Below are 25082 nucleotides of genomic sequence, written 5' to 3'. Positions count from 1 at the left end.
ACCCATCCTTCGCTTCTTTTGTAATCATGCGAAGAATGGCGGCACTCATCCTTCGCTTTTTTTGTAAATATGCGAAGAATGACGGCACTCATCCTTCGTTTCTTTTGTAATCAAGCAAAGGATGATGGCACTCATCCTTCGTTTCTTTTGTGATCATGCGAAGGATAACGGCAATCATCCTTTGTGTTCTTTGTAATCATGCGAAGAGTGACGGCACTCTTCCTTCGCTTCTTTTGCAATAATGCGAAGGATGACGGCACTCATCCTTCGCTTTTTACTCTAATGATGCAAATGATTACGGCAATCATCCTTTGTCTTCATGCGAAGAGTGACGGCACTCATCCTTCGCTTTTTACTAATTATGCGAATGATGACGGCACTCATTCTTCGCTTCTTTTTTAATCATGCGAAGGATGACGGCAGTCATTCTTTGCTTTTTGTACTCATGCGAAGGATGACGCGCTTTTCCTTCGCTTCTTTAGTAATCATGCGAAGGATGACGGCACTCTTTCTTCGCTTCTTTTGTAAGCATGCGAAGGATGGCGGGACTCATCCTACGCTTGTTTTTTAATCATGCGAAGAATCATGGCACTCATCCTTCGTTTCTTTTGTAATCATGCGAAGGATGACGGCACTCAGCATTCGCTTCTTTACTAATTATGCGAAAGATGACGGCACTCATTCTTCGCTTCTTTAGTATCATGCACTCATCCTTCGCTTCCTTTTTAATCATGCTAAGGATGACCGCAGACTTTCGTTGATTAATAACGTCAATAATAAAAAGACCTCGCAGAGAGAGATACTTCTAACCTCGATAACAATAGACCACAAGGACTTTTTGGGTTGAGCTAGACTGAGCTCGCGCGCCAGGTACTTCGGTAAAAGCATGACCCACTCGAGTAGGCAAGTCAATAGCCTGATTAAAACCTGAGCACGAAGAGATAGTGTCAGAGAGAAAACAGCTTTTAGCACTCGAGAAAACGTACTCGTTGTCCACCGTCAGTCGAACTCTTGTCTAAGAGAGATGCGATGCTGTATGCTAGTGTCTGCAGAGCCAGGAAACGTCTTTGAAACAAAATTCAAGATGATGTAGATCTCGCCTCGACTATGAGTAAGTGGGGATGGTATTTCATCATTGCGTCTAACGACTTCGATAGAAGGTGTATCATGTCGACTGCCACCATGGCTACAATTGTCTCGGGCAACTAGAGGAATTCTGAATCGAAAAGGGGAGGAATAGGAAACGGATCACCGAACCTTCACCCTCTGAAATAATATGACGATGCCTTCGTCGAGAGACTGCGACAAGGAGTGAGCGAGCACCGAGTGCAAGTAAACGCCCAGCTGGCACAACGCTAAGCTCCTACAGGCAAAACATCATATAAACATAAGAAAAATCCATCTCAGACCGACCTTCCGTTTACTGAATCTTCCGTTTTCGCCGTCCTCGTTAGTATCGCTAGAATTTTCTCCTATATTTTCACGACCGGTTTTGTTGGGTCTTCCTATTCTATCATCTTCACGCACCTCGACGCGATCGTACGTCATTGGCTGGCCGTCTTCCGTTCGCGACCCTTTGATGGTCATCCCGCAATAGAGACGACGAAAAAAGAGCAAAGAGCCGAGACGCGAGTCGACTAGAGAAAAGAATAGACCCTCAGACGATGTGCCGTATCCCTACTTCGCTGAGCGGTTCCGTCGAACTCAAGACTCGATCGGCCGCCTTTATGTAGTCGGGAATAAGAATGGAAACGCCGGGAAGCGGAAGGGAAAATATTCGTCGACTCTGCGACAAAATAGCGGCCAAAAAGTCCTACGCGAAAAATGAAAGGATATTTTGCTTCGCCGTTCGTTTTTCTCGCCTTGTCAATTGTCGTAAGACCGACGTGCATGAGACGGTAAAAGTGATTGAACACTTGAAACGACGGGGGATGATCGTGCCGTCGAACGAACATATTACACATCAGTTTGAAGGCGATTAGACGACAAGCTTTGAATTCCTCGGGCATAGTCACAGCCTAAAGGACGCATTACCTCGTCTTGCTAAAACGAGCCGCTTTATCGATGATTTCGGCAGCACAGACGAACTAGTTCGGTTGAGGACTGTTGGGCGTGCAAATGAGCACAAATTAGATCAAAACGTTATGATGATTTAGCCACTTAGCGCGGTCTCCTCTGATTGGTCGCGCATCAGTCCGGGCGTCGAACAGCCAATCGGCGTCTTACGCCCATTCACTGATTTCACTCCATCTCCCCGAGTCGAAAAGGTGAACAATGGTAAGCCCTTCGTTATCCATTCGCGGGGATTTTTGGGACTGGACTACGGCTTCGTCTTCCCTTATATTGGCAATTTCGTTGTTGCGCAGACGACTGCGAGCGAAGGAATCGACGAGAAAAAGGGATGCGAGATCCCGAATCGAATATTGTCGAACTGAAGATGCTCTTCCAGAGTTTTGGCGCTGTGCGCGACTCGAAGATCATCGCCGATCGAAAAGGAGTATCGAAAGGGTAAGAATTCCGACAAAAAAAAGCAAAAACGAGCCACGCGATCGAAACATCGACTTTTTGGGGGGAACCTAGGTACGGTTTCATTTACGTTCAAATGCCAAGAGGACGCCAGTCGCGTGCAAGAGAAGGTAGAACGTACGCATGTTTCCTTTCTTTTAGACCGTCCTTCGTGAGAAAGAGCGTAGAAAGGCGGGGCCTCTATCTTTGACAGACGCGCCAACTCTCCTATTATACAGGGTACTTCGTGGAGAAGATCCTAACTGAACATCGGACCAGCGAATCGATTCGTAAACAGGTAAGAAATATAGACGAGTCGACGGGTTGCATTGGCGAATTTCGACTGACGTAGCCTGGTGGACAATTTCAAGAGCAGACGTCGACGACGACGACGACGACACCGAAACGAAGCGTCGACCGATCGTCGGACGGCGACAGTTTCGAGTCGCCGCAGTCGAGCGCCGCCTTGTCGCCGCAGTCGGGCGCCGCCTCGTCGCCGCAGTCGAGTGCGGAAGTCGCTCCAGTCAATTCAGTCACGAGACCGTGACGCCGGTGTGTTGTCCCGTTTACGCCCGTCGGCTCAGCTGCTATCCGGATTCGTCCTTGCCCTTCAATATTAAAACTATGCAGAAAATTGCCCCCAAACACGAGACTAACCATGGGAGCATACACGGCATGAATCCAACCTATCATCAAATAAAAAATCTAAAAGAATACTCTTTTATCTTCGTCTCTTCTCTTTTTTTATATTAGACCTTCGTTTACAAGTGCATCCGCAAGCCGATGAATAGACCGGCTCATTTCCTAAGATTTTCTTATTTTTTCGCGACTACAAACTGCTACGAAGAGCCTACGCACGTTCTCGTGCGTCCCATCGCCTTCTTCGTTGAAGAAAATATTCACGGTCGCGCTCAGTTCGTCGGCAGAGCAGTCGCTGGACGAGCGAAGTGCGTCGACGCTCGCGTCGATTTTCTGCAGCGTCGTCCCGTCCTAAGTTCATACAACGTTAGGGAAGTCCTAATTCAACTCGAATCTGACCAATAGGAATGCATCGCGAAAGCCGTTCAGTACAAATCTGACAGAAGCGGTATCCATCGCGAGATGACGTCTCGAGTGTTATAGCGCGTTACAAAAGTGAGGATGGCTTTGTCCCTTCTCGTCTGCTTTGCTCTCGTCCACCTAGCTGCTACATCGTTGCCATCGGTCCACAAAAAAGGATCTGTCAACTACGTCACAGAAACGAAGCAATTTATCTTCAAAGACGACTGCGACGACAACGCTGCGGCGACGGGAACGTTCAAGAACGACATTGCAAAGAGCGGGTAGACGAACAAAGAAATCCGCAGCGAAAAATTGCAAACTGATCTCTCCCAGCTGGTCCTACCTCAACCTAAAGACGAACGCCGACTACGCGGACGAAATCCAAGCGCAAGCGGCCGGCATTCTCGAAGCGCGTCTCACCTACGATCTCATCCACGCAACGTACCTCAACACGCTCGCGTCGTACTGCCCCACGCCGTCGTCGTCGTCGTTGTCGTCCTACTGTCGCCGTCTGAACGACTATGTCGTCGCCCAGCGAGCCTTCGTCGACGAAATGATCGCCGCAAACGGCGTTGGGAACAACTTTTGGCATCAGGTCGGTCTCGTCTATGCGCAGGTCGACGGCTTGACGAAGGGGCCGAAGCGACGGCCGACAAGCCTGACAACGCGATCAATAAGGATTTTATGTGCGCGAAGACCTCGCAGAAGAAAATTTGACGTCATTTTTGGTCTTTTATATTTATAGATATTTTAGTCTTGGTGGGGATCTTGAGGATTTGGAGGTGGCACTCGGTGCACCGGACGAGGTCAAGTCGAGAGTTCTGGGTCGAGGTTCTTGCTCTGCTATCATCAAACTGCTCCCTGATAAATCTGAACTTTTACTGTACACGACACGTGGGGACCGCTTAGTGACATGGTGCGAATTTACAAGCGTTATGAGTTTCCGTATCGTACTGCAGTGGCTGGAGATCGTGAGAAGACTATATAATTGGTACACGTAGTATTGATTTATTTCGTTGTGTAGAAGTGGTGCCGGCTTCTGCAATGGCATTCTCCTCCTGCCCTGGGTCTGTTGTAAGTGGCAATGATTCTACGTCGTCAGTTCTGGTCTGGTAGGAGAGGACGTAACTGTTTTCTGTATACTCTTAGTTTTTTTGATTTGGTAGGTCGCGCAAGAGACAACAAATGGAAATGATAATAACAAATTGCGGAAATACGTGCAGCCTAGGACTGTGCTAGAATTTGTTCGAAGCGTTGTGGCAAATAGACTTGCTGTTAGCGGTGAATCGTGAGCTAAAATTTTTGAACAGTACAACAGTAGAACGTAAGTGAACCCCATGAGTTAGAAATAATGACCGTAGATATTTTTGTGTAGGTACAATAATCAGGTGAGTGGGTTTCTCTTTTTCTCTGGTTTGTTTTTTGAATGAGTGTTTGTAAGGGGATGATTGTGGACTATAAGCTGTTTAAAGCAGGCGAAGACTTGCCAGTCAATACTCTGTGGATTCTGGAGCAAATTCCGTATGACAACCTCAAGAGCTTAAATTTTAGTTAATTAAGACCGCTTTTTTCTTGAAAGTGGCTACGTTGAGTATCACGACATGACTGGAGTACTCAAGGAAAAGGGCTATTGGGCCAGTTATAACATACCGTAAAACGATATGCTCACGTACGGTAATTAATGATTAAAGATTGCTGTCTCTATTTGGGGCGTTTCCTACCATCAGTGGCATGCCTGCTATGGTCGAGAAGTATGGTAATTGGTTCACTCATGACAAACATCCTCGAGCTCTGATTTTTGCTTGCAATCAAAGCTCTATCACGGACTTGAACTCTTTGTATAGCCTGATGAGGTAAGGAGAATTGTTAATACTGTAGTACTGTAGTAGGACTTCAACGTGTTTTCTATAGGTATAATAATTACAAGCACGATCCTTTGTCTCGCTGCAATTGCACGCCTCCTTATACTGGCGAAAATGCAATTGCGGCTCGTTCAGATCTAAATCCTTCCGATGGGAAGTATTCTTTTGATGCTCTTGGACTTAGGAATCCTGCTGCCACTGATACCAAGGTATTTGATTGCATCTACTGTGTCAACATTAGCCAAATGTCTTTTTTTAGAGTCTCTTCTGATATGGCTCCTCTTTTGAAGAGTTATGCTGTCAGTGGTCCAACTCACATACAGCAGCCCGTATTTATGTGGAGTGAGTCTCTACTTGCCAGTAGAAGTCACGTTGGGATGCCAGATAGATGGGATTTTGATCCAGAAGTGGAGCAAAGTCTAAGAACTGAACCTGTATGTTTGTACGCTGATTTACGCAAACTTTTGCATGCGCACAAGACAAAGATGGCGACGTTCGTTCTTTCTCTACTCCTCTGCGTCGGCCTAACGAGAGCCTATTTTATAACGGTAGACGCGCACGACAAGCAGTGCTTTCAGGAACGCGTCTCGTCCGTCACGAAAATGAGTCTCACGTTCGAAGTCGTGGAAGGAGGCTTTCTCGACATCGACGTGAAGGTTTGCGCGTCCTTTCGTACCGACTCCAAGTAGGCACGCGTCTTTCTTGCAAGATAACGCGCCCCGACGACAAGGTAATCTACTCGGGAGAGCGAGAATCGAACGGGAAGTAGCGGCTCACATAGTAGGCGTCTACGTTTATTGCTTTGGCAATAAAATGTCGACTATGACGCCCAAAACGGTCATGTTTTCCATGGACGTGGGCAACGCGCCCAAAGACGCCAATCCCGACGACGCAGATAGTAATAAAGACTATGGGATCTATGCGCGTTTTAATTATTTCATTGAATCTGTTTTCAAGAGCATCATAATAAGTTGGAAGGGATGATCAAGGAGTTGTCTGTCTCGTTGACGGGAGTGAAACACGAGCAGGATTACATGGAAGTTCGAGAGCGTCTTCACCGACAAAGTAAAGAAACATTGCCATCTATAACATAATCTCTTTTATTTAATCTTCTAGTCAATGACAGTGTACGAGTAGACAAGTTGTGTGGTGGGCCATATTTGAAGCGATTGTTATTGTAGCAATGACAATTGGACAGATTTACTACCTGAAACGTTTCTTTGAAGTGAGGAGAGTAGTCTAGATGTCACAATTTGCTTGACTATACCTGCATGTGCCAAGCAGAATAAAGATTTCAAAAAATTTCCCCAACATGATTGTTTTCTTATTCAACACTGTTACAGAATCATTGCTAGGCAGGCACTGCAAGCCCAACAGTAGAAAACCCCTTGACTCCTGTGTATGAATATTACTGCAGCATTAACTCTTACCTCTACAAGCCCGTCTGTGCAAAGGATTGATTCAGGTCTCTCATTTCAGCTTGCCTCATGAGAATTTTTTGAATAGGAACCCCAAATTCCCTGTGCATTTCGTCCTAATCGACTTGCAACGTACCGCTAATCGACTTGCAACGTACCGCAAATACACCCGAACAATCCATCCGTGAAATCGTCTCAGTGTGCGTTCATAGGCCTTGCCTGCGTGCACGGAAATATAAGAATTAACGAAAAATACGTTGAGTTGTATCATCAGCCTAAATTCTCCAACATTTACATTAACTGGTACGGTCATATCATAACACCCTTTTTGCTTCCCTTAATGTCAAAAAAATTTTGGCCGTTCCGTTTGCCAGTTACCCCCCCCCCCCCCCCCCCCAATTATTACCGGCGGCGACGGTCAAGTCCTGCTGACCGTGAACAACTTCAAGCAAAAAACAATGAATAAACTCCAAACCTCTATAAATCACTACAGTAAAGGTAAAGATACGAAGGCAGCTTTACTCGGCGCGCTTTCAACACCTTTTGAGCCACAACAAAGCGTCGGTCGCCGAATTTCTCGCCGTAGACGTATTGTTGGCTAATTCATCATTAACGATCTGCTGAAGAGTATGAAACTTCCTGGGATTCGTCTTGTACTTTTTAGACAATTTCTAAGCACCCAGTTACGAAGCGAGTGAGAGCACTCTAAATTCTTAAGCTCACAGTCATGTTTCCATTAATGTCCATTTTTACAGGAGCAAAAGCAGAACCACCAACTATATCTAAGAGCAATTGGTTGCCCATGAAAAAATCAATCACTTATATATACAATATGTACCTCTAAAAGGTAATATTTCCTTGCAAGCAGATAGAAAATATTGCACTCGGAATCCATTTCTACATCTTCAAATCTTAATAAACTAATACAATTGACGTATAAATAATCGAAAAATATTAATTTTGTCTGTGAGTAGATTTCGAAAAGAACGTGGCGTGCTTTCGCTTCGGATTCGACGACACCCTTTGCCCGCTACCCGCATCGGTTTCCGTCACGTCCAGCGGCATGCTGTCGCTTTCAGCCGGTGGAGACAGCGCCCTGCTGGTCGCCTTAAGGCGGAATTGCCAGGTGTTGCTTTGATTTCGCTGGAGACGGTGTGTGGAGCCTACCATCGCCATCGCGATGGCTCATCTGTTTTGGGCCAAATGGCTCCAACTGGAGATGACGGCAGTGGAGCGGCTACGGTCAATCGTTTGCACTACAAATACTACTCTATTTTCCTTCCTGCTTCAGTGACCGTGTTTCAACCGCATGAAAATGATATCCATATTGTGATTGTCTCATGTATACATAATACAGTATCTCCGTCTCAATTGATGTCTTCTAATCCTACAATGTTTGCAATGAAGCAAATAAACAGAAGTACATGTACTTTATTTCACTGCCTTCCGCTCAGGGAAAGACATGATATTATAGAACTGAAATATACGTACTGAACGATACTTACCAAATAATTTTTTCTGCGTGTCAATCACAAACAACGTGCCCATGCAAAGCAAACGATTCCAAAGCCAAAAAGAATTAGGTTAATTAAGCGCGAAAGAAACGAGGAGGAGGAGGAGGAGGAAGAGGAAGAAAAAACTCTAACAGTGCCAGCGTGCATGGAAGAAGAAGCCACTGTAAGCAGCAACGCTTTCTGCAGAGATGAGGGAAAAAAGGAGTGAGGAGATCAACTCGAAGACGGAACGTGATTACGCGAAACGAAAATAGGCGACTTGACGATCGCGAATTTCCTGCGCGGGTTTCGCCGTCGGAAGAGGCGCCATCGTCGTCGCGGTCGTCGTCGGCGCGACGACGGCGACGTCTTCCTCGTCGCGTTGCTTTCGTCGTTCGTGCATTCTCATGTGCCGATGGAGTTCGTCGGATCGCGTGAATCGACGATACCAGTCGGACATCGGACAGACGTACGGTTTTTCGCGCGTGTGCGTGCGCCGATGCGACGATAGGTAATCCGAACGCGAAAAGGCGCGACTGCAGTGTTCGCACACGTGCGGTTTGATGCCGCTGCAATGCAAGAGAGGGGGACTCGGTGACGGGTTCCTCGAAAGGGGCGCTTCTTTGAAAAAAAGCGCACGGATACGTCGCAAAACGGAACAAGAGGGCGTTTTCTGTCTTCGACGGAGCAGGAAGCGAAACGGGAGCCCGCACCCTCGTAACACGCCCTCGCGAAACGGGAACCACACCCCTTCCCAAAAAATCCCCCCCACCCCTTCGTACTTGTGCTTTCTCTTATGACGCGTCAATTCGTCGCGGCGCGTGAATCGTCGACCGCAGTCGAGATGATCGCAGGCGAACTGCTTTTCGCCCGTGTGAGATAGTGCGCCTCCACGTGCGACGATTTTCTGTACATTTTACCGCAAGACGGATAGGAGCACTGGTACTGTCTCACGCCCTGCTTGATATACGACGGCGAACCGGTCGACCCGCGAAGGGGTCCTCCCGTCGATGGAACGACGTGTTCGGCTTCCGATTCGCTTGGACTGTATCATTCTTCGGCCGTTTGATCGTGATTCGTTGTTGTCGCGTTCGTCGCTTCCCGCGTGACGTCGTTCGCTTTCGCGCTCATCGTTCGTCGTTCGAATGCGCTCGTTCGTTGGAACGCAACCGGAAGTCAAACGTTCAAAAGATCGATTTCGTTTCGATGATCCTGCTGTTGTTGATCGATTCCGAGTTGGCGTAGTATGCTCGCTGCTTCCAGGTGTTGAGCGTCTCTCTCCGTCATCAGGGTCGCCGCTGTCATACCTGCGCGAAAGGAGAAAGGCAGCGACGCAATACGCCCACGCGCCAACGCCCACAATTGAAATCAAAAATCAAAACAAGGACAAATTTTTAATTAATCGTGTATAGTCGAGTCAATTCCAAAATACTTCAAGTTTTAGCGATCCGGGCGCGAGCCCCGACGGTCACGTCACCTCAGGCTATCGACTGACGAACTCGTACGGCCGTCCGGAAACCAACTTCGTAATCGACAATGGATCAAACGGGTCTCATACGAAGCGGAAGCGTCGTCGAGATACGAATTCTTCGTCAAGGCGAAGGACAATCCTTGCGATTCTCGCGAGAGTACGTTTGAAACGGACGTCATCGTGAGCGTTTTCATTCAGGACGTGAACGACGAGGCGCCGCGCATCGATTTGGTTCCAGAACTCCAACGCGACGCACGGATATCTACCGGAAGGATACGTCAAAGGTTTAGTCATGGTTTATTCCTCACCGATCCGGGGGATGCGAGCGGTTTGCACGTCGATTCTCACACTCGCATCGACGAACTGGGAGAAATTATAGTTAGTAAGACGTTAGACCACGTGTGGCTCAGAACGTTGACTATCGTCGCCGTGGATCGTGGCGATCTTCCCCTTTCGTCGAGCTCCGTTTTCAACGTCATAATTCAAGATCGCAACGACGTTGTTCCGCGATTCGATCAGGTGACCTATTCGGCGAGCGTCGCTGAGAGCGAAGGAGCCGGCGTGTCCGTCGTCAAGGTGACGGCTCTAGATGTCGATAAAGATAGTCGGCTGAGGTATTCCATCAATTCCGTTTATCCGTCTTCATTGCAAAGGCATTCGCTATTAATGAATCGTCGGGACTGCTAACGACTTCAATGAATTTGGATCGAGAACTGGCTTCGATTGTACGAGTTGAAGTGCGAGTCACGGACGGATAGCACGTCGCCTATGCCAACGTATCCATAACTGTTCGCGACGTCAATGATCACGTGCCGGTTTTCCAAAAGAATTTATATGTTTTGAGGTGCCGGCAGCGCAGGCGAATGCAGTCGTGGGTCAAGTGAAAGCGACGGACGCGGACGACGGCGTATTTTAGCGACATCGAGTATTTTCTGCGTGAGGAACGCAGACGTTGCACGATTCAGCGTAAACAGAGCATCCGGCGTGATAACGACAAAATTCACTTTAGACTACGAAGGCGATCGGCAATACAACATAACGATTATTGCGCAAAACAAAGGCGATGCGACAATGAAGTCGGAGGTCCGAGTGACGGTGAACGCTTAAGATATAAACCAAGTTTTCACTACAACGCGGCGGGCATGTTTTTCATCCAAGTTGACAAATTGACGGAGTTGAATAAGGTGGTGTTCATCGTGTCGGCCGACAATCCGGACACGGGCGCCGGCGGCGTAATTTCCTATCATCTGATCAGCGCCAACGACGACGACGACAACAACGCCGCGTCGACTCGAAGGCTCGATCAGCATGAAGTCGGACACGGGCGCTATCTATCTATCTATCTCTCTATCTATATATATATAATCACGCTCGTTCATAATCTTCAAAACGGGCAGCTATTCCTTTGTCGTTTGAGCTGAGGACGGCAGTGGAAATCTTGCCAATGCCGATCTCGCTGTCGAGATATCTCAAACCGGCGTTGATCCGGGAGGCAACTCCGTCGACAAGTCCCCGCGATCGAACGCGTTTGGAAATACGCTTATATTTTTAATCGTTGCTCTGGTCGTTCTAGTCAAACTTGGGCAGCGGTACTGTAGCGATAGTTCCGCGTAAAGAGCCCGCTTCTCTACGTTTATAGACTTTTAATTATTGTAACATTTGTTACGCGATTCTAATAGGCATAAGTTGACACCTCTCGTCTCCAGAACCCAGACAACTTGTTCAGCAATTCCTAATACCTATCTCTTATTTTGCTATCACGGAAGCACTCATCGCCTTACCGCACAGATTTCCTTCGTATTTGATATACACGTAGCCGTCCAATCCCCACCCAGTGCCCCACGTATTGCGCACAATCCAATAGGGAAGCATCATTGCCTAATCTTAGTTATTCATCTCACAAAGAGAAAAAGGAACCGACGCCGCGACGCTCCACGAGATAACGCCGCGGCACGTGACAGAACGGATAAACGAGGGCTGCGAGGTACATTCGCGCGGGCGCCCCACTGAGCTCAAACGACTGCACATTCGAACCGAAAACGTTTCGGCAAAAACGAAACAAATTGAATTTGCTTGTGTCGGATGATTTGTCATCTACACACGGTCGAACTTGCATTCGCCGTCATAGCTTCTGTTTAGGCATTAGTTGGGTTTCGACTTCCGACCGCCAAACGCATCCGCTCGGAGTACAGTCATTACTACGGCTCTCTCTACTAAAGCGGTGCATGTGGGAGGCCCGTGCACTTGACCTTTTCTCCGGCTTCCCGTTTCAAAGGTCAACCGACGCACCTAAACAAGCGTAAAGGGTGTGTAGGCGCTTACTACCAGTCAAACGCTCGAACCAGTATCTCAGCGCAAAAAATGGACACAAGAACCGGATCTCTAAGCGTTCTGCTCGCCGTCGACGATTCGACGACATCGTCGCAGGTCTAGCCTATTAGGCGATGACTATCTCGACGTGAGAGAGAAAAAAACCGCCTCCCACGTGCTCCAACTCTATCTCTTTTTCTCTTGCGTTCAGACGCTACGCGATATGGAATTCTATCTCAACGACTTACCGTCCGAATCTTCGTCGTCGTCGTCGAAGTCGCCGTCGCTCGCTAAGCGCATCGCCGTCGAAACGAGAGCTTTGCCGCTGCGACGTCTCAGCGCGTCCGAAATCGACGAGTTTTTTCACTTCATGCCGCTCAGCCCGTCGCCGTTCGACGATTCGAGCATCGAATCGCACAACGGCGGAACGAGCTACCACCAAACGTCGTTGACGGCACCTGTCACCGCCTACGCGTCGCAACCAGCGATCGTGACGCCGTCATCGCCACAGCCACTTCTGGGTCAATTTACCGAAGCAAGTCCTGTACCGCCGCAGGCACAAACCCAAGCGCAACAACTCCTATCGCCGCCGCCTCAGCCGCAGCCCTACGTAACGACGCCGATGCCTTACAGTGGTGTCCCGTCACCTCGAGCGAACGACTACGACGCTGCCGCCGCCGCTCAGGCAGCCGCTTTGCCGTTTCAGCATCATGCGATGAACTTGAACGGATTCGCGTCCATTAGCGGGCTGACAGCGCCTGCTGCCAACGCGTTTAACCCGTTTGTTTTGCCGTACGGCAACTACATCGACTACTGTCGTCAATTGGAGGCGGCGCGTCGCGTTCATCGCTGCTCGCACGTCGGCTGCAGCAAAGTCTACACGAAGAGTTCGCACTTGAAGGCGCACATGCAGACGCACACGGGCGAGAAACCGTACAAATGCACTTGGGAAGGATGTTCGCGGCGATTTGTGCGCTCCGACGAATTGAAGCGACACTATCGAAAGCACACGGGCGTCAAGCCGTTCAAGTGTAGCAAGTGCGATCGAGCGTTCGCGCGATCCGATCATTTGTCGTATCACATGAAAAGACACAATTCATCCACTTTTATTTCCAACTGCTTTCGCTCATCGTCATTCTCAGCCTAAGCCAAAAGACGATAAAGTTAAACTGATCAAAGTTGCTTGCACCGATACAGAGAATCCCCGTACTTCAGCAGACGCACATAGTCACGTGCAACACTAGGAAACAGTGTATAAATATTCAAAAAGTCGAATTCTATCCGGGTACTTGTCGATGAGATGCTGCGCCGTTTTGAGAGCGAGTTTGTAGTGATCGCGATCGTAGAGAACGTTCATCAGGTCGCCGTAGAACGGATGAACGTCTTCGACGACGGGAAATTCGGTGAGAACGAGCGCCAGTTGATTGTGAAAGTTCTGCTGCGTGTACTTAACCTTGCGCATGTAGAAGTTGCGTATGCGACTGATCTTATAGTTTCTGCGTGCGAGCGATGAGAGATCAAGGCGCGAGCGAGCTTCGGGGGACGCGTTTTCTCACTTGTGTATGACGGTCGGCGTCTTTCGTTGCGTTTTCAAGAGAATTACGTCGACGAAGTCCTAAACAAAGAGTTTCGATCGTTTAGAAGTCTACCTTGGCCGTTGGGACGACGGTTATCTTCCCTGCAGGGTATGCAGTAGGTAGAAAAGTTTCGTAAGGGGGTCATTTAGACATTCGTCAAAAATGGATGAGATCAACGACGAGATGCCAGATATTTTGAACACGGCCGCTCCAGAGCTCGGTCTCGAAGCGAACAAGTCTATTAAGCTCGAATGCAACTCGCAGTTGGGATACTTTTTGCGGGTTACGAAGAAGGCGAGTGGAGGATAATGAATTTATCCATCATTTCCTAACCACGGCGTTGCGGTTTGCCGGCAGGACGAGAAGGCGTTGAGAGGCAACAAGAAATACCACAGCATCGACACGCGAGTGCCAGAGAAGTGAGATTTACATTTTCGTCACTGAGGCAACTGAATGACGAGTTCCGTGAAAACTATGACGAATTGCAAAGTCATCTTGCCGCGGAAGTCATCAAAGTAGCAGGTATTTGGATCATGTGAACGTCGAATTGCTTTTACATTTTATGAGTAGGTGGCTACTGTGAACCGTTGCAGTCACTCGGCGACTTGATCGCTCACCTGGACGTTTTGGTTAGGTGAGTGGACGTGATAGCACGTGGGACGGACATTTCTATAGGGAGTTGTATAGCTTTTCTCACGTGTCCGCCAACGCTCCAATTCCGTACGCAAAGCCGTCTGTCCTTCCTAAAGGTAATGACTTTTCAGGCACTGACTATTTTCGCCACGTCTTTCGAAGGAGAGGGTCTCATTTCTCTTATTGACGCTCGTCACCCATGTCTTGAGCTTCAAGACGGCGTTGTTTTCATATCAAACGGCACGGAGTTCAACAAAGGTACTGTACTCTTTCTTGTCTGACAATTCGTCTTACTTTGTCCTTCCATTAGACGAAGCCATGTTTCACATTATAACTGGACCTAACACGGGTGGAAAGTCAACATGTATTTGACAGGTCACTGAAACTACTACCAACGTTTCAAGTGGAATTGTTTATCTTTTTTAGAATGGCCTCGTTGTTTTAATGGTAGAGCTGGGATGTTTTGTGCCGTGCAAAGAGGCTACAATTACCGTTGTGGACAGCATCCTGGCTCGCGTTGGAGCTGGAGATATTCAAGTGAAGGGCGTGTCTACTTTTATGGCTGAAATGTTGGAGACAGCTGCTATTTTGAAGGTCAGTAGAAATGATCGATATACACGTACAGGCTATGCGTATAAGATATTTTTCAGTGTGCTACGAATGACTCTCTAATTATAATTGACGAGTTGGGACGAGGTACGTCCACATACGACTGTTTTGGCTTGGCTTGGGCTATTTCTCAGTGAGTGGGAGTGGGAAAGACAATTTGCTTGGGATCCAAAATTCTATTAGGTACATATGTGAGCATATCAAAGCGTTCTGCATGTTTACTACGCATTTTCACGAACTGACTACTCTCGCCGATGTTATGCCATCGGTCAAGAATAGTCATTACTGGCTCGCTGACGCTTTTGTATAAGGTCAAGTCCGGTACGATTTTCACGAGAGTTTGGTGCATTCTTAGTTTCATTATTTAGGTGTTTGTGACCAGAGTTTTGGCATTCACGTTGCTGAGCTTGCTCACTTTCCCCCTCACGTCGTCGAGGTAACAATTATTAATTTCATATTTTTATTCTAATTGGGCGGCTAGTTTTCGAAGAAGAAGGCTGTTGAGTTGGAAGCCATGCAGGGATTTTTTCGCCATGAATCATCTCCAAAGAGGAGGAAAGCAGATGATTGCTATGAGGTAATTTGAGAGTGAGATGGTACGAAACGAATGACTTGTGATGATGCAGGAAATACCAGGAGTGTTTTCGTCATTGTCTAGCAGCTTCTTCAAGTGGAGTGAAGCTGCAAGAAACGCTTCGTTCCAATAAAACAGTTCGGCGAATCCTAAACTGCTGAGGCTGGGCGCTCAGATGACCTCTGACTAAAAATAGGTATTACGTAACGCAATCGCGATCGTACAAAGGGGCACTACGGGTTCTCAGTAGTACTATTTTGCGGCGACCGTACTATCATGGTCTAAGCCTCATGTCTCAGGTACTGAAACGTATTCTGTAATGTGTTTGCCCTGTACCGTGGTCCTGTACTGTATGTTCGCCGGCAAAGACATTCATTCGGTCTTTGTTTCCTATAACACGTGGGAAGACTCGATGAGCCCACCACTCGCTTCCTAAAGACATAACCAATCTGATCTATAACCACCACTCACCTGACTGGAAGTATTCCTGTGGTTTTGTGGTGTACGCGATTGAGTAAAGGGAAAAGCGAGCAGGTGAGGGCATCGTTTATTGACAAGGAAATGATGCAGTAGGCTCTAGCAGGCTGTCCAACTTCGCAAAGCAACAAAAGCGGAACTTTAGCAAAAACACACAACTTCAAAGCGAAAAGCGCCGCTTTTAGAAGTAATGCACCCGAATTCAAAGTACAAGCGACCACTTTGATGTTTGGACTGTCCCGGGACGGTTGGGCAGCCTATCAGTAGTGTATTTGTGGGACTACTAGCGTCTGGCGTAAAGTATTTTCATTCAGCTGTCAGTTATTGGACTTTTTTTTCAGAACCGCGTGGTACGCATTAGAGAAAAAAGAGCAGATACGGAAGAGACCGTCAGCTGACAGAAAGAATTTCGTCTATTTCACACTACACGTGGCTTGTTCCCGGACTAGATTTCGATGGAGATGGCCGACTATTCTCACGAAAAGGAAAGACTACGGTCTTTTCGACATTGGCCGAGCACATCTCCACTAAAGCCGGACGATCTGGCGAAGGAGGTCTTTTACTACACTGGGATCCGCGACCAAGGGCGTTGTTTTGCTTGCAAGCGACTCTTCGAAATATGGCGTCCAGGAGAAAATATGCAGAGAAAGCACGCAGAAGCGTCACCCGAGTGCCCTATCATTCGATCTCGATCCAACATGGCGGCGGCTAAAGGGGGCGATGTCGCTGATATGAGCAGCGAAGCTGGTCGACTGGCGACATTTTAGTCTCGTTTTTAGAGGCCTCGTTGGGAGGACTTGCCGACGGAAAAGTCGCTCATCTACGCGTTCTCGTCAAGTCGATCAGTGAGACAGGAAACAGCACGAGTGCTCTTCTCAAAGATCCAACGGGTGCGAAAACGAATCTTTAGTTAAATTCTATATATATCTCGTTTTTCCTTATAGGTGAAATATCTGGATCGATTCACAGAAAACTCTTTGAACAACACGGATCGGCTCTAAGTGCCGGATCAGTATCGATTCTCAAGCGGGTACACACTATCACCACCACCACCACTCTCTGTCCTATCACTCCTATGATCTTTAGGCCACCGTATTTAGCCCGACAGGCCACCGTCACTATCTCAACATAACGCCAGCAAATGTAGTCCGACTCTACCCAGCGAAAATAGCCCAAGCAACGCTTGCATCAATAGACAAAGCGCTTCTAGAAGGGATTCTGGACTCTCTGGGTGAAAATCCGCTGGCTGAAGACTCCATTACTTCTCTACTCGATGGACTCAACGATGATGACTTTAATTAGAAAATTTACTCTGCTGCATGAAAATTCTTTTACATTCTAAGGATCTAAACGACGCCAGTTTACAAGAATAATTTTTTTGCAGTTGCTTTTACCTGGCCAACAACAGCAACAGGAGCCATCACCTCTACGTAGAGCCCAAGGTGCCCAATACGGACTCAAAGGGCACATGGCTGATGTTCCAACCTAGAATTGAGCAACAGTCAAACACACCACCTCATACATGCACCATACTAAGAGAAGAAGAAGACCAACAAAGATGCCCTTTATAAAAGAACAATTTATATGTTTCTATTTTCAGCTTTTGTCATCTCAGCTTGTGCTACGACTACGAGTATTTAGGCGGTGAAAAGAGGATAATCGAGGCTATTGGAGGAAAACCTGTGGTGTAAGAATCGACTGATAAGAGAATCAATCGATTCTATTCTATCTTCTAATACCTGGTGGACACGTGCTGTCTCCCCCCAATTTTCACTATTCTCTTTGTTGTCTTCTTGCAACTAAGAAAATAGTTCTAACCAGCTAGCCCTCTAGAGAAGGTGTACAGTAAGCAGGTCATTGGCTGACTGCAGTGACTGCAACGCACCAGCGTCAACCTCAAATAAAAACAAATATATAATCTCATATTTTTTGCAAATAAAAAACTTTTAACTTACTTGATGATTTCTCGCTTCCTTTCGATGTTCGTTCCTTGATTCCTCGATTGCAAGTTGCGAAGACGACGACGACGACGACGACATATTCTTCTTCAGCACCTCGGACTTGTGTCGTTCGGCTGACAAAGCTTCTTTCATCGCAACAAGCTCCTTCTCGAACGTCTCAGCTATTCTCCGTCGTTCGTTCTCCTCAGCTTCTACGATTTCCCTCACGTCTTTCTTCTTTTCGGCTTTCGCATTTCTCAAGAGGTAAACCATCTCGTCGTTCTCTTGAACCTTCTCGTCGAAGGCCTGTCTGACGCTGACGACGATCCTTTCATTTGCTTTGACAACATCAAGCCTTGCAAAGAGAAAATGCGATTTAGTCACCGATTCTTTCCGCGGACTCGATTTTAATAGCACAGAGCTATTAATTAGCTCGTTTCTATCTAGATTCGTCACCTTAGAGCCTCGTTTTGAGCTTTTAAGTCCAATAGTTCTGACGTCGCTTTCGCTAGAGGGTCCCACGGTAGGTCGGGCGGCGAGATCTTTTCGTAGCAAGATGGGGGCAATAGGTCAACGTCGTTGGTGCCCCGATGGTCGCTCTGTGTAGCGGTGAATTGATTTGGAGGCACCAACTGCCTACTTCCCTCCAGTTTGTTCTTGCCGTGCGTTAAGTACAAAGAAAACATGAATTTTTCGGCGTAACGTAGATCTCCCGAAATTTCAGGTGACTTTTATGTTTTCTGAGAAGTAGACAAAGCTTTTCAGACAGCGTTTGAGCTGTCATTTTAGCGAGAAAGAGATCTAGCGAGGTCTGCACCGCGCTTAGAGACTCGACGTTGCCTTAGTAACACGAAAATGGCCAAACAGACAGATTCCGAAGTAGGACACCTTTCTTTTCTCACTAGACTATTCACAGCACTGCCCTGGCTTGGCTTTCTGTATAGTATCTACAGCCTCCCATTTCTACCTGGTGTGTTGGTCAAGCATGTAGCATGGGCTCCCTTCTTCTTGCAGCGGGCAGAGCGGGTCTTCGATACTCACTGCCTCACTCTTGCGTCATGATACATCTGCCTTCTGGATACGCTGAAGTAAATATTTGCACGCGTGTGTGGGAGAGAGAGGAGAGGAAGATCTGCTTCTTTGATTGCATGGGTAGGGTCGGGCAACGGACATTCAGATTCACGCCGAGAAAATCATCAAGATGAAGAAAATCATAAACGGAAGCTATGAAAAGCATACAAATCAGGATCTCAAGACTATTGGTATGCACAATCCCACCCGTCTAGCTTGTCTCTGTATTGCTTGGCGTTTTCTTGCGTGTGTATGTTTAGAAGAGAATAGAACGAGACACTTTCATGTCGGCGGAAGAAGCAAAGACCTTTGGCATCATTGACCACGTTGTCACTCAAACTGGGAGTAATAATATTGATCGCCTAAAAGAAAAACTCTGACATACAAAATCTAATTCCACCTTAGTAGTTGTCTAATAGTTAGTCGTCAGGATCCGATGCGAGACTGCTTGTTGCTAAACTAACGTCGTCTTGGTCGCTGAGGTTGGCTGGAGCAGCTGGCACTTTCGACTTTTTACTGCCAGGAGGCCGGCCTCGCTTTAGTCTCGAGGGTCCAGACTGTGGGTGGGTCTAACGCGCGCTCCGCATACGGGCGCTCGCATCCCGACCCACAGTCTGGACCCAACTGCTTCACATGACCAAGCAGCACCAATCACGCTTCAGTATTAGACATTCCTCCTGCACGCTACTGATTGGTCGAAGCCCGTCACGTGATAAAACACGTGCTTTTGCACAAGGCGATCCGATGACGCGACTTTGATGACGCACCCAGGGGCCCGATCGATGGACGCCGCAGTTACCTGCTCGAATGGGCCTGTTTCAGATAAGTTTCGCTATCTAGAACCGCTTCGACAACGATGCTTTGTGGTTTTTGTCTCTTATAGACGCTCGAAGCTGTGATCTGACTATTGGAAAAGTTATGCGAATTCGGCCACCGCGCAAGCTCAGTATCTAGTGGAATTAACACATGGCATCACTCATGGCATCTCCTACGCTTCCGAAATTACCCGAATGTCGATTGTGCGGCGTTTCTTGTCGTCGGAGCGACAAAACGTTCAGCATACAAAGGAACGTCGATTTGCGAGAGGCTTTCGAAGAGATATTAGGCGTAAAAGGACCGGAATTTGCTTCTGAAATATTGTGCGACTCGTGCAAAAGGCGAATACTTTCTGTAACGTCAAATCTCGCAGCGAAATCTCGCTTGCATAAACAGCTACAAATTGATGAAACATTGGCACGACCGAAGAAGAGGCAGCATCAACCCCTCCCACAACCAATCTGTACACTGCCTGAAGATGACCGAAGGACGGCAACCCGGTGTAAAATTTTACTCGTCCATCGTCTCCATGCAAACGCTCTTCGGAAAATTCTGAGATGGAAGACTCTCGCATAGTGTGCAGTTGTGCTTGAAGTTGACAACATTCCTTCGCGTCCGCAAGCAGATCGTCACCACCTATATCGGTTTGGCAAGCACGCGTGTCACAGTCAGGCGTAATAGCCTCTACCGTTTCCCCTAATTGAAGTAGAGTATGAGCTGCGGACGAAGCCTCTTCGGCCGCCTTTACAGCAGCCTCTCTGGCGCTGTCAATTTTCTCCTCTCGCTTTTTTCGCGCTTCTTCCGCCTTTCGTGCTTGTTTTTCTTTCAAGTAAACTTCGTTTTCAACCCGGGTACTATGCTTCATTGAATGACGAGAATAATAAGCCAATTGCGACTGTTTCGCCCTCTTGTCAGGGCTCGACAGGAAAAAGAATATGGAAGGGACGTAATCTGGCGACTTGGGATCGCGTGACCTTTTTCCCGAGACAAAATGAGACGAGCATACGTAGGAAAATTCGTCAGGGCGCCAATCTTTTCGTCGAATCGCTGCTATCCACCTTTCCCGGCTCTCTGTACCCTCGGGAGGAAACCTGTGAAAGCTTATCGAAGATCCTCGAACAAAGCGGTTCGCGCAACCACCACAGCTTTTGACCATGTTAGACCTTCCCACCCAAAAGTGCTCGAGACGCGCATCACATGACCTCCTGACGTCACATGAATATGACCTATTCACTCGAACAAGCAAGAATCTGGAGTTGCCGCGGCGAATCCAGGATTTGCTGCATGTGTCGGCAGAAAGTGATGACGAACTCTAGGCGTACATTTGCGTTTTCTGCAAAAAAAGACTGCATAAACTAGAGAAATCGGTCTCTGATTTGGATGACTTTCGCCGTCAAGCTCGGCAAAATGTTTCATCAGTGACTTTGGTGAACGTCTCAGAAAAGAGAGTTAAAGCAACTACTCTCTGTTCGCGTTGACTTCATACTCGGAAGTAGATAAGGGCGTGGGTGTACGTCTCTTTGGAAATCTAATTACAGCAGTACGCTTTAGACGTGTAGATTTTCGGGCTAAAATGTACTATGTGGCATACGTTGGAGCTACATTCTTACTGGTTACCACTGGCGATCGCAATTCCTACCATTCTTTTGCACGATCCTGCCTTTCTCTCATCGCGATGATCGCTGTCATCCCGATCGTCGCTTGTGCGTCTGCCTGGCCTTCCTTGCGCGCTTCACTATCGAAGAAGGATCGATACGTTCTGTTTTGATGCCTCAGGGAAAGCGAATCTCGTCGCGAGAGAAGAATCTCGTGGCCCCGCGTATACGAGTTCTTCACGTCGGAGAGTCAGAAGTCACCGAAGGACCGATTAGGGGTATCAAGAGTCATGGATCGTCTGCAAGCGGCGACAGGATTCTCAAGACAGGCTCTGAGCAAGATAACGAAGGAGTTTAACCAATCCGGGGGTTTTGATCCCACTCCCAAAAAGGCAAGGCGGTTAGTAGCCTCGGAGTCCCAGACCTTCTCTCGCGTGCTTTAGGGTGGGCGTGCCGGGCGCGAGAGAAGGTCTGGGCACTCTTCTCATGTAGGCCTGTTCCTTTGATCTTAATTGACCAATCAGAGAACGAGCACCCGATTCGGGTGCCCTATCAGCGGCGAGTCCAAAAACGAATTACGGCTATCCGGGTTTCATACCGTCCCGTAGTCTAGCGATCGATGGAAATGTATCGGACTTTTAGTCACTACCGCGATCGATCGATATCGATCGGGACACCGATCGATAGAGATTGATCGAACTACCGATCGATTGAAGATCGATTGAAGATCGATCGGACTAACGATCGATCAAAGATCGAGGGACACCGATCGATGGAGATCGATCGGACTACCGATCGATCGAAGATCGATACGAATCCCCGTAGAAGTCGAGCTTCGGTGGTGAGAGGCGGGCGCAACGTAATCAAATTTGAGATCAAAGAGACAGGCCTACATGAGAAGCGTGCCCAGACCTTCTCTCGCGCCCGGCACGCCCACCCTAAAGCACGCGAGAGAAGGTCTGGGGCTCAGGCGGTTAGCCTCGGTTCCAGACCCTCTCTCCCCCGGATGTTACCGATCCTTGGAGAGAGGTCTGGTACGGTACCGCCCCTTAAACACCTGTAACTCCGCCTATTATGACGTATGGGAACAGTATGGCGGACGAGCTCTACTATGATCGTTCGTTCGCACCCGTTTCGCACGTCCTACAGCTATCCGATTAACTGATCTGTTTCGACTGCTTACTCTTTTCTAAAAGCCACTTCTATTCGATTAAGGAACCGATCTGTTTCGATCGCGTACTAAGTTCTATTCCGGAGACCTCGGTCGAATAGAAGTGGCTTTTAGAAAAGAGTAAGCAGTCGAAACAGATCAGTTAATCGGATAGCTGTAGGACGTGCGAAACGGGTGCGAACGAACGATCATAGTAGAGCTGTTCCCATACGTCATAATAGGCGGAGTTACAGGTGTAAAAGGGGTGGTACCGTACCAGACCCTCTCTCCAAGGATCGGTAACATCCGGGGGAGAGGGGGTCTGGAACCGAGGCTACAAGGCGGTACTCTGCTTCTCGGATGGCGATCAATGTCGATGATTTTGATCGGGCGGCTATCCGTGCCACAGTTCCTGGAATGTACGAAAAGAAGGAATATCCCACTTTGGACAGACTGCTGATCAATGTTCGCGCAAAGGGAGTTTTTGAGGGCGGGCGAACAACATTATCTAGGGTGCTGAAATTAATTGGCTTCAAATTTGCCTTGCGCAATGACAAAAAGTTCTTCTACGAACGGAAAGATATTGTGGAGCAGAGGCACAAATTTCTCAGAGAGATACGAAAATTTAGAAGTGAGGGCCGTCCTCTCGTATTTCCGGACAAAACCTGGGTAAACTCCCATGTCGCGCCCGAGCGAATTTGGATAGACAAAGACGGCAGTGGCGGTTGGAAACGTCCGTCAGGAAGAGGAAGACGATTAATTATTCTGCATGCCGGTAATCTTTCGGATTCTTATTTGTACACAGGATAATGCTGTATTGTATGAAGCGCCAAATGTGACAAAAGTAGTTTCGATATATATATATACTAGAAGTACATATATGGACCGAGTGTGCATATATATGGACCAGGTGTGCATATATATGGACCGAGTCCCCATATATATGGATGGACCGGGTGTGTCATATATATGGACCGAGTCTCCATATATATGGACCGGGTGTGTCATATATATGGACCGAGTGTGCATATATATGGACTGGGTGTGCATATATATGTATGTATGTATGTATGTTCGGACTCGCTTGGGGTGAGCTTCGAACAGAAGACGTTTTCAAAAGCTGTTATTAATTTGCAAAAATGCTTTATTTATTAAAGACAATTTTGAATCAAGGAAAGTGTTGGTAATTAGGCCAGCATTATAGCTATAGATTCGAGCTTTAACGGCGCTGAAATACGAGGAAGTTACGACGACGTACGTCGCATGCAGAAGGCCAATATTCAAACCAACTCGCGTACCAGACAATTTACACCATTCAAGACTACGATAAGAGTAAACGCATAGTATGAAGATGTCTCAAGTGACGAATTGAAAGCAAAGTTAGAAAAGGTTTGGGTTAGGGATTATTAATCTGTGGCACGACCCTCAACGTCTTTCCATACAGTTGCGCAAAGCCATACACGAAGATAACGCAAAAGACACTTTGGAATCAGACGAGTACGACTTCCGCTATGACCTAGGATTTTCAAAGCCGTCGGCTTTGATGAAATCTTCTGATTATGAGAAAATAATAGCTCTTGCGTGCTTGAACGATGTAAGTGGTTTGAAACATTGCGTGAAATCAAAAACATTTATTGAAAGCTTCATTAGGTTGTCCTGTCAAGAAAGGCAGAGCTGGATCAGTTGTGCTCAGGACTGCAGCCGTATTCTGCCCTAGAAATTCTGCGCCAACATCCAGCTCTTGGATTTTATTTGGCTTGAAGAGCGCATGCCCCAACCACTCAGTGCCGATGCCTTCCTCGAATTATTTTTAGTCCAATATTCGCCGTCCGGCAGTAGCTCTCGGGAAGTTGAGGAAGGAATTAATTATGGAAAACTGGGTGGATTATGTGAAGGACCTTGAAGAAGGATGTAAGCAACCTCCAAATTTCTATAACCTAACTTATTTTCTTTCTGTTTTAAGCTATACCCAACATGACCTTAGCCAATGTCTTGACATTTGTAGCTGGAGCGCACGAGATACCGGTTGGCGGTTTCCAAGTTCGCCCTAAAATCATTTTTGATTGTCTTTCGGATCGGTTGCTGTCGGCGTCGACGTGCTCCCTCCATTTGGTTTTCACTCGACGTTACAATTGCGAATACGCCAAGTTCAAAGAAGACGTCGCTTTTGCCATTTTCAATTCCCCATTTTATGGACAGATTTAAGTAAGAGGTTTATTGACAGATTTAAGCGTTTCATTGACATACATAAGGTAAACAGATTTTCCTCCACTTGGAGACAGACAGAGTGATTTCTTGTTACAGTTTCATGATAGTAATAAAGATAACGTAAAAAGAAAATTGGCGAAATTAGTTAATTTACGCACAGAAAGCCTGCCCGTATGCAATCTTCAGTCACACCAGCATTTCACTATTTATGCAGATGCCATCAACATACATACATACATACATACATACATATATACATATATATATATGGAGACTCGGTCCATATATATGGAGACTCGTTCCATATATATATATGGCACACCCGGTCCATA

General features: G+C 47.3%; 2 protein-coding genes, 1 long non-coding RNA gene and 3 pseudogenes across 3 annotated transcripts; 4 read left to right on the top strand and 2 right to left on the bottom strand.

The window, feature by feature from the left end:
* Positions 1-4149: 4149 nt before the first annotated feature.
* Positions 4150-5679, top strand: LOC136195472 (putative phospholipase B-like 2; annotated as a pseudogene).
* Positions 5680-5893: 214 nt separating this feature from the next.
* Positions 5894-6651, top strand: LOC136195157 (transmembrane emp24 domain-containing protein-like; annotated as a pseudogene).
* A 333-nt stretch (positions 6652-6984) lies between these two features.
* On the bottom strand, positions 6985-7444 carry LOC136195323 (uncharacterized). Its single transcript, XR_010671880.1, has 3 exons — positions 7367-7444; positions 7233-7303; positions 6985-7045 (listed from the first exon to the last, which is right to left on the bottom strand). It is a non-coding gene; the product is annotated as an uncharacterized lncRNA (long non-coding RNA).
* A 5278-nt stretch (positions 7445-12722) lies between these two features.
* Positions 12723-13247, top strand: LOC136195471 (Krueppel-like factor 7). Its single transcript, XM_065984796.1, has one exon. It carries the CDS (start codon positions 12723-12725, stop codon positions 13245-13247), a length of 525 nt encoding a protein of 174 aa, XP_065840868.1.
* Positions 13248-13273: 26 nt separating this feature from the next.
* LOC136195470 (nucleolar GTP-binding protein 1-like) lies at positions 13274-13773 on the bottom strand (the record flags this gene model as incomplete). Its single annotated transcript, XM_065984795.1, has 4 exons — positions 13274-13340; positions 13390-13596; positions 13657-13715; positions 13750-13773. Coding segments are annotated over 4 exons (357 nt in total), but the record flags the coding sequence as incomplete, so codon positions are not given.
* A 66-nt stretch (positions 13774-13839) lies between these two features.
* On the top strand, positions 13840-15627 carry LOC136195700 (DNA mismatch repair protein Msh2-like; annotated as a pseudogene).
* Positions 15628-25082: the final 9455 nt, after the last annotated feature.

The sequence above is a fragment of the Oscarella lobularis genome, chromosome 14, assembly GCF_947507565.1.
Source record: "Oscarella lobularis chromosome 14, ooOscLobu1.1, whole genome shotgun sequence".
Classification (NCBI taxonomy): Eukaryota; Metazoa; Porifera; class Homoscleromorpha; order Homosclerophorida; family Oscarellidae; genus Oscarella; species Oscarella lobularis.
This window is presented reverse-complemented; position numbering and strand designations above follow the sequence as displayed.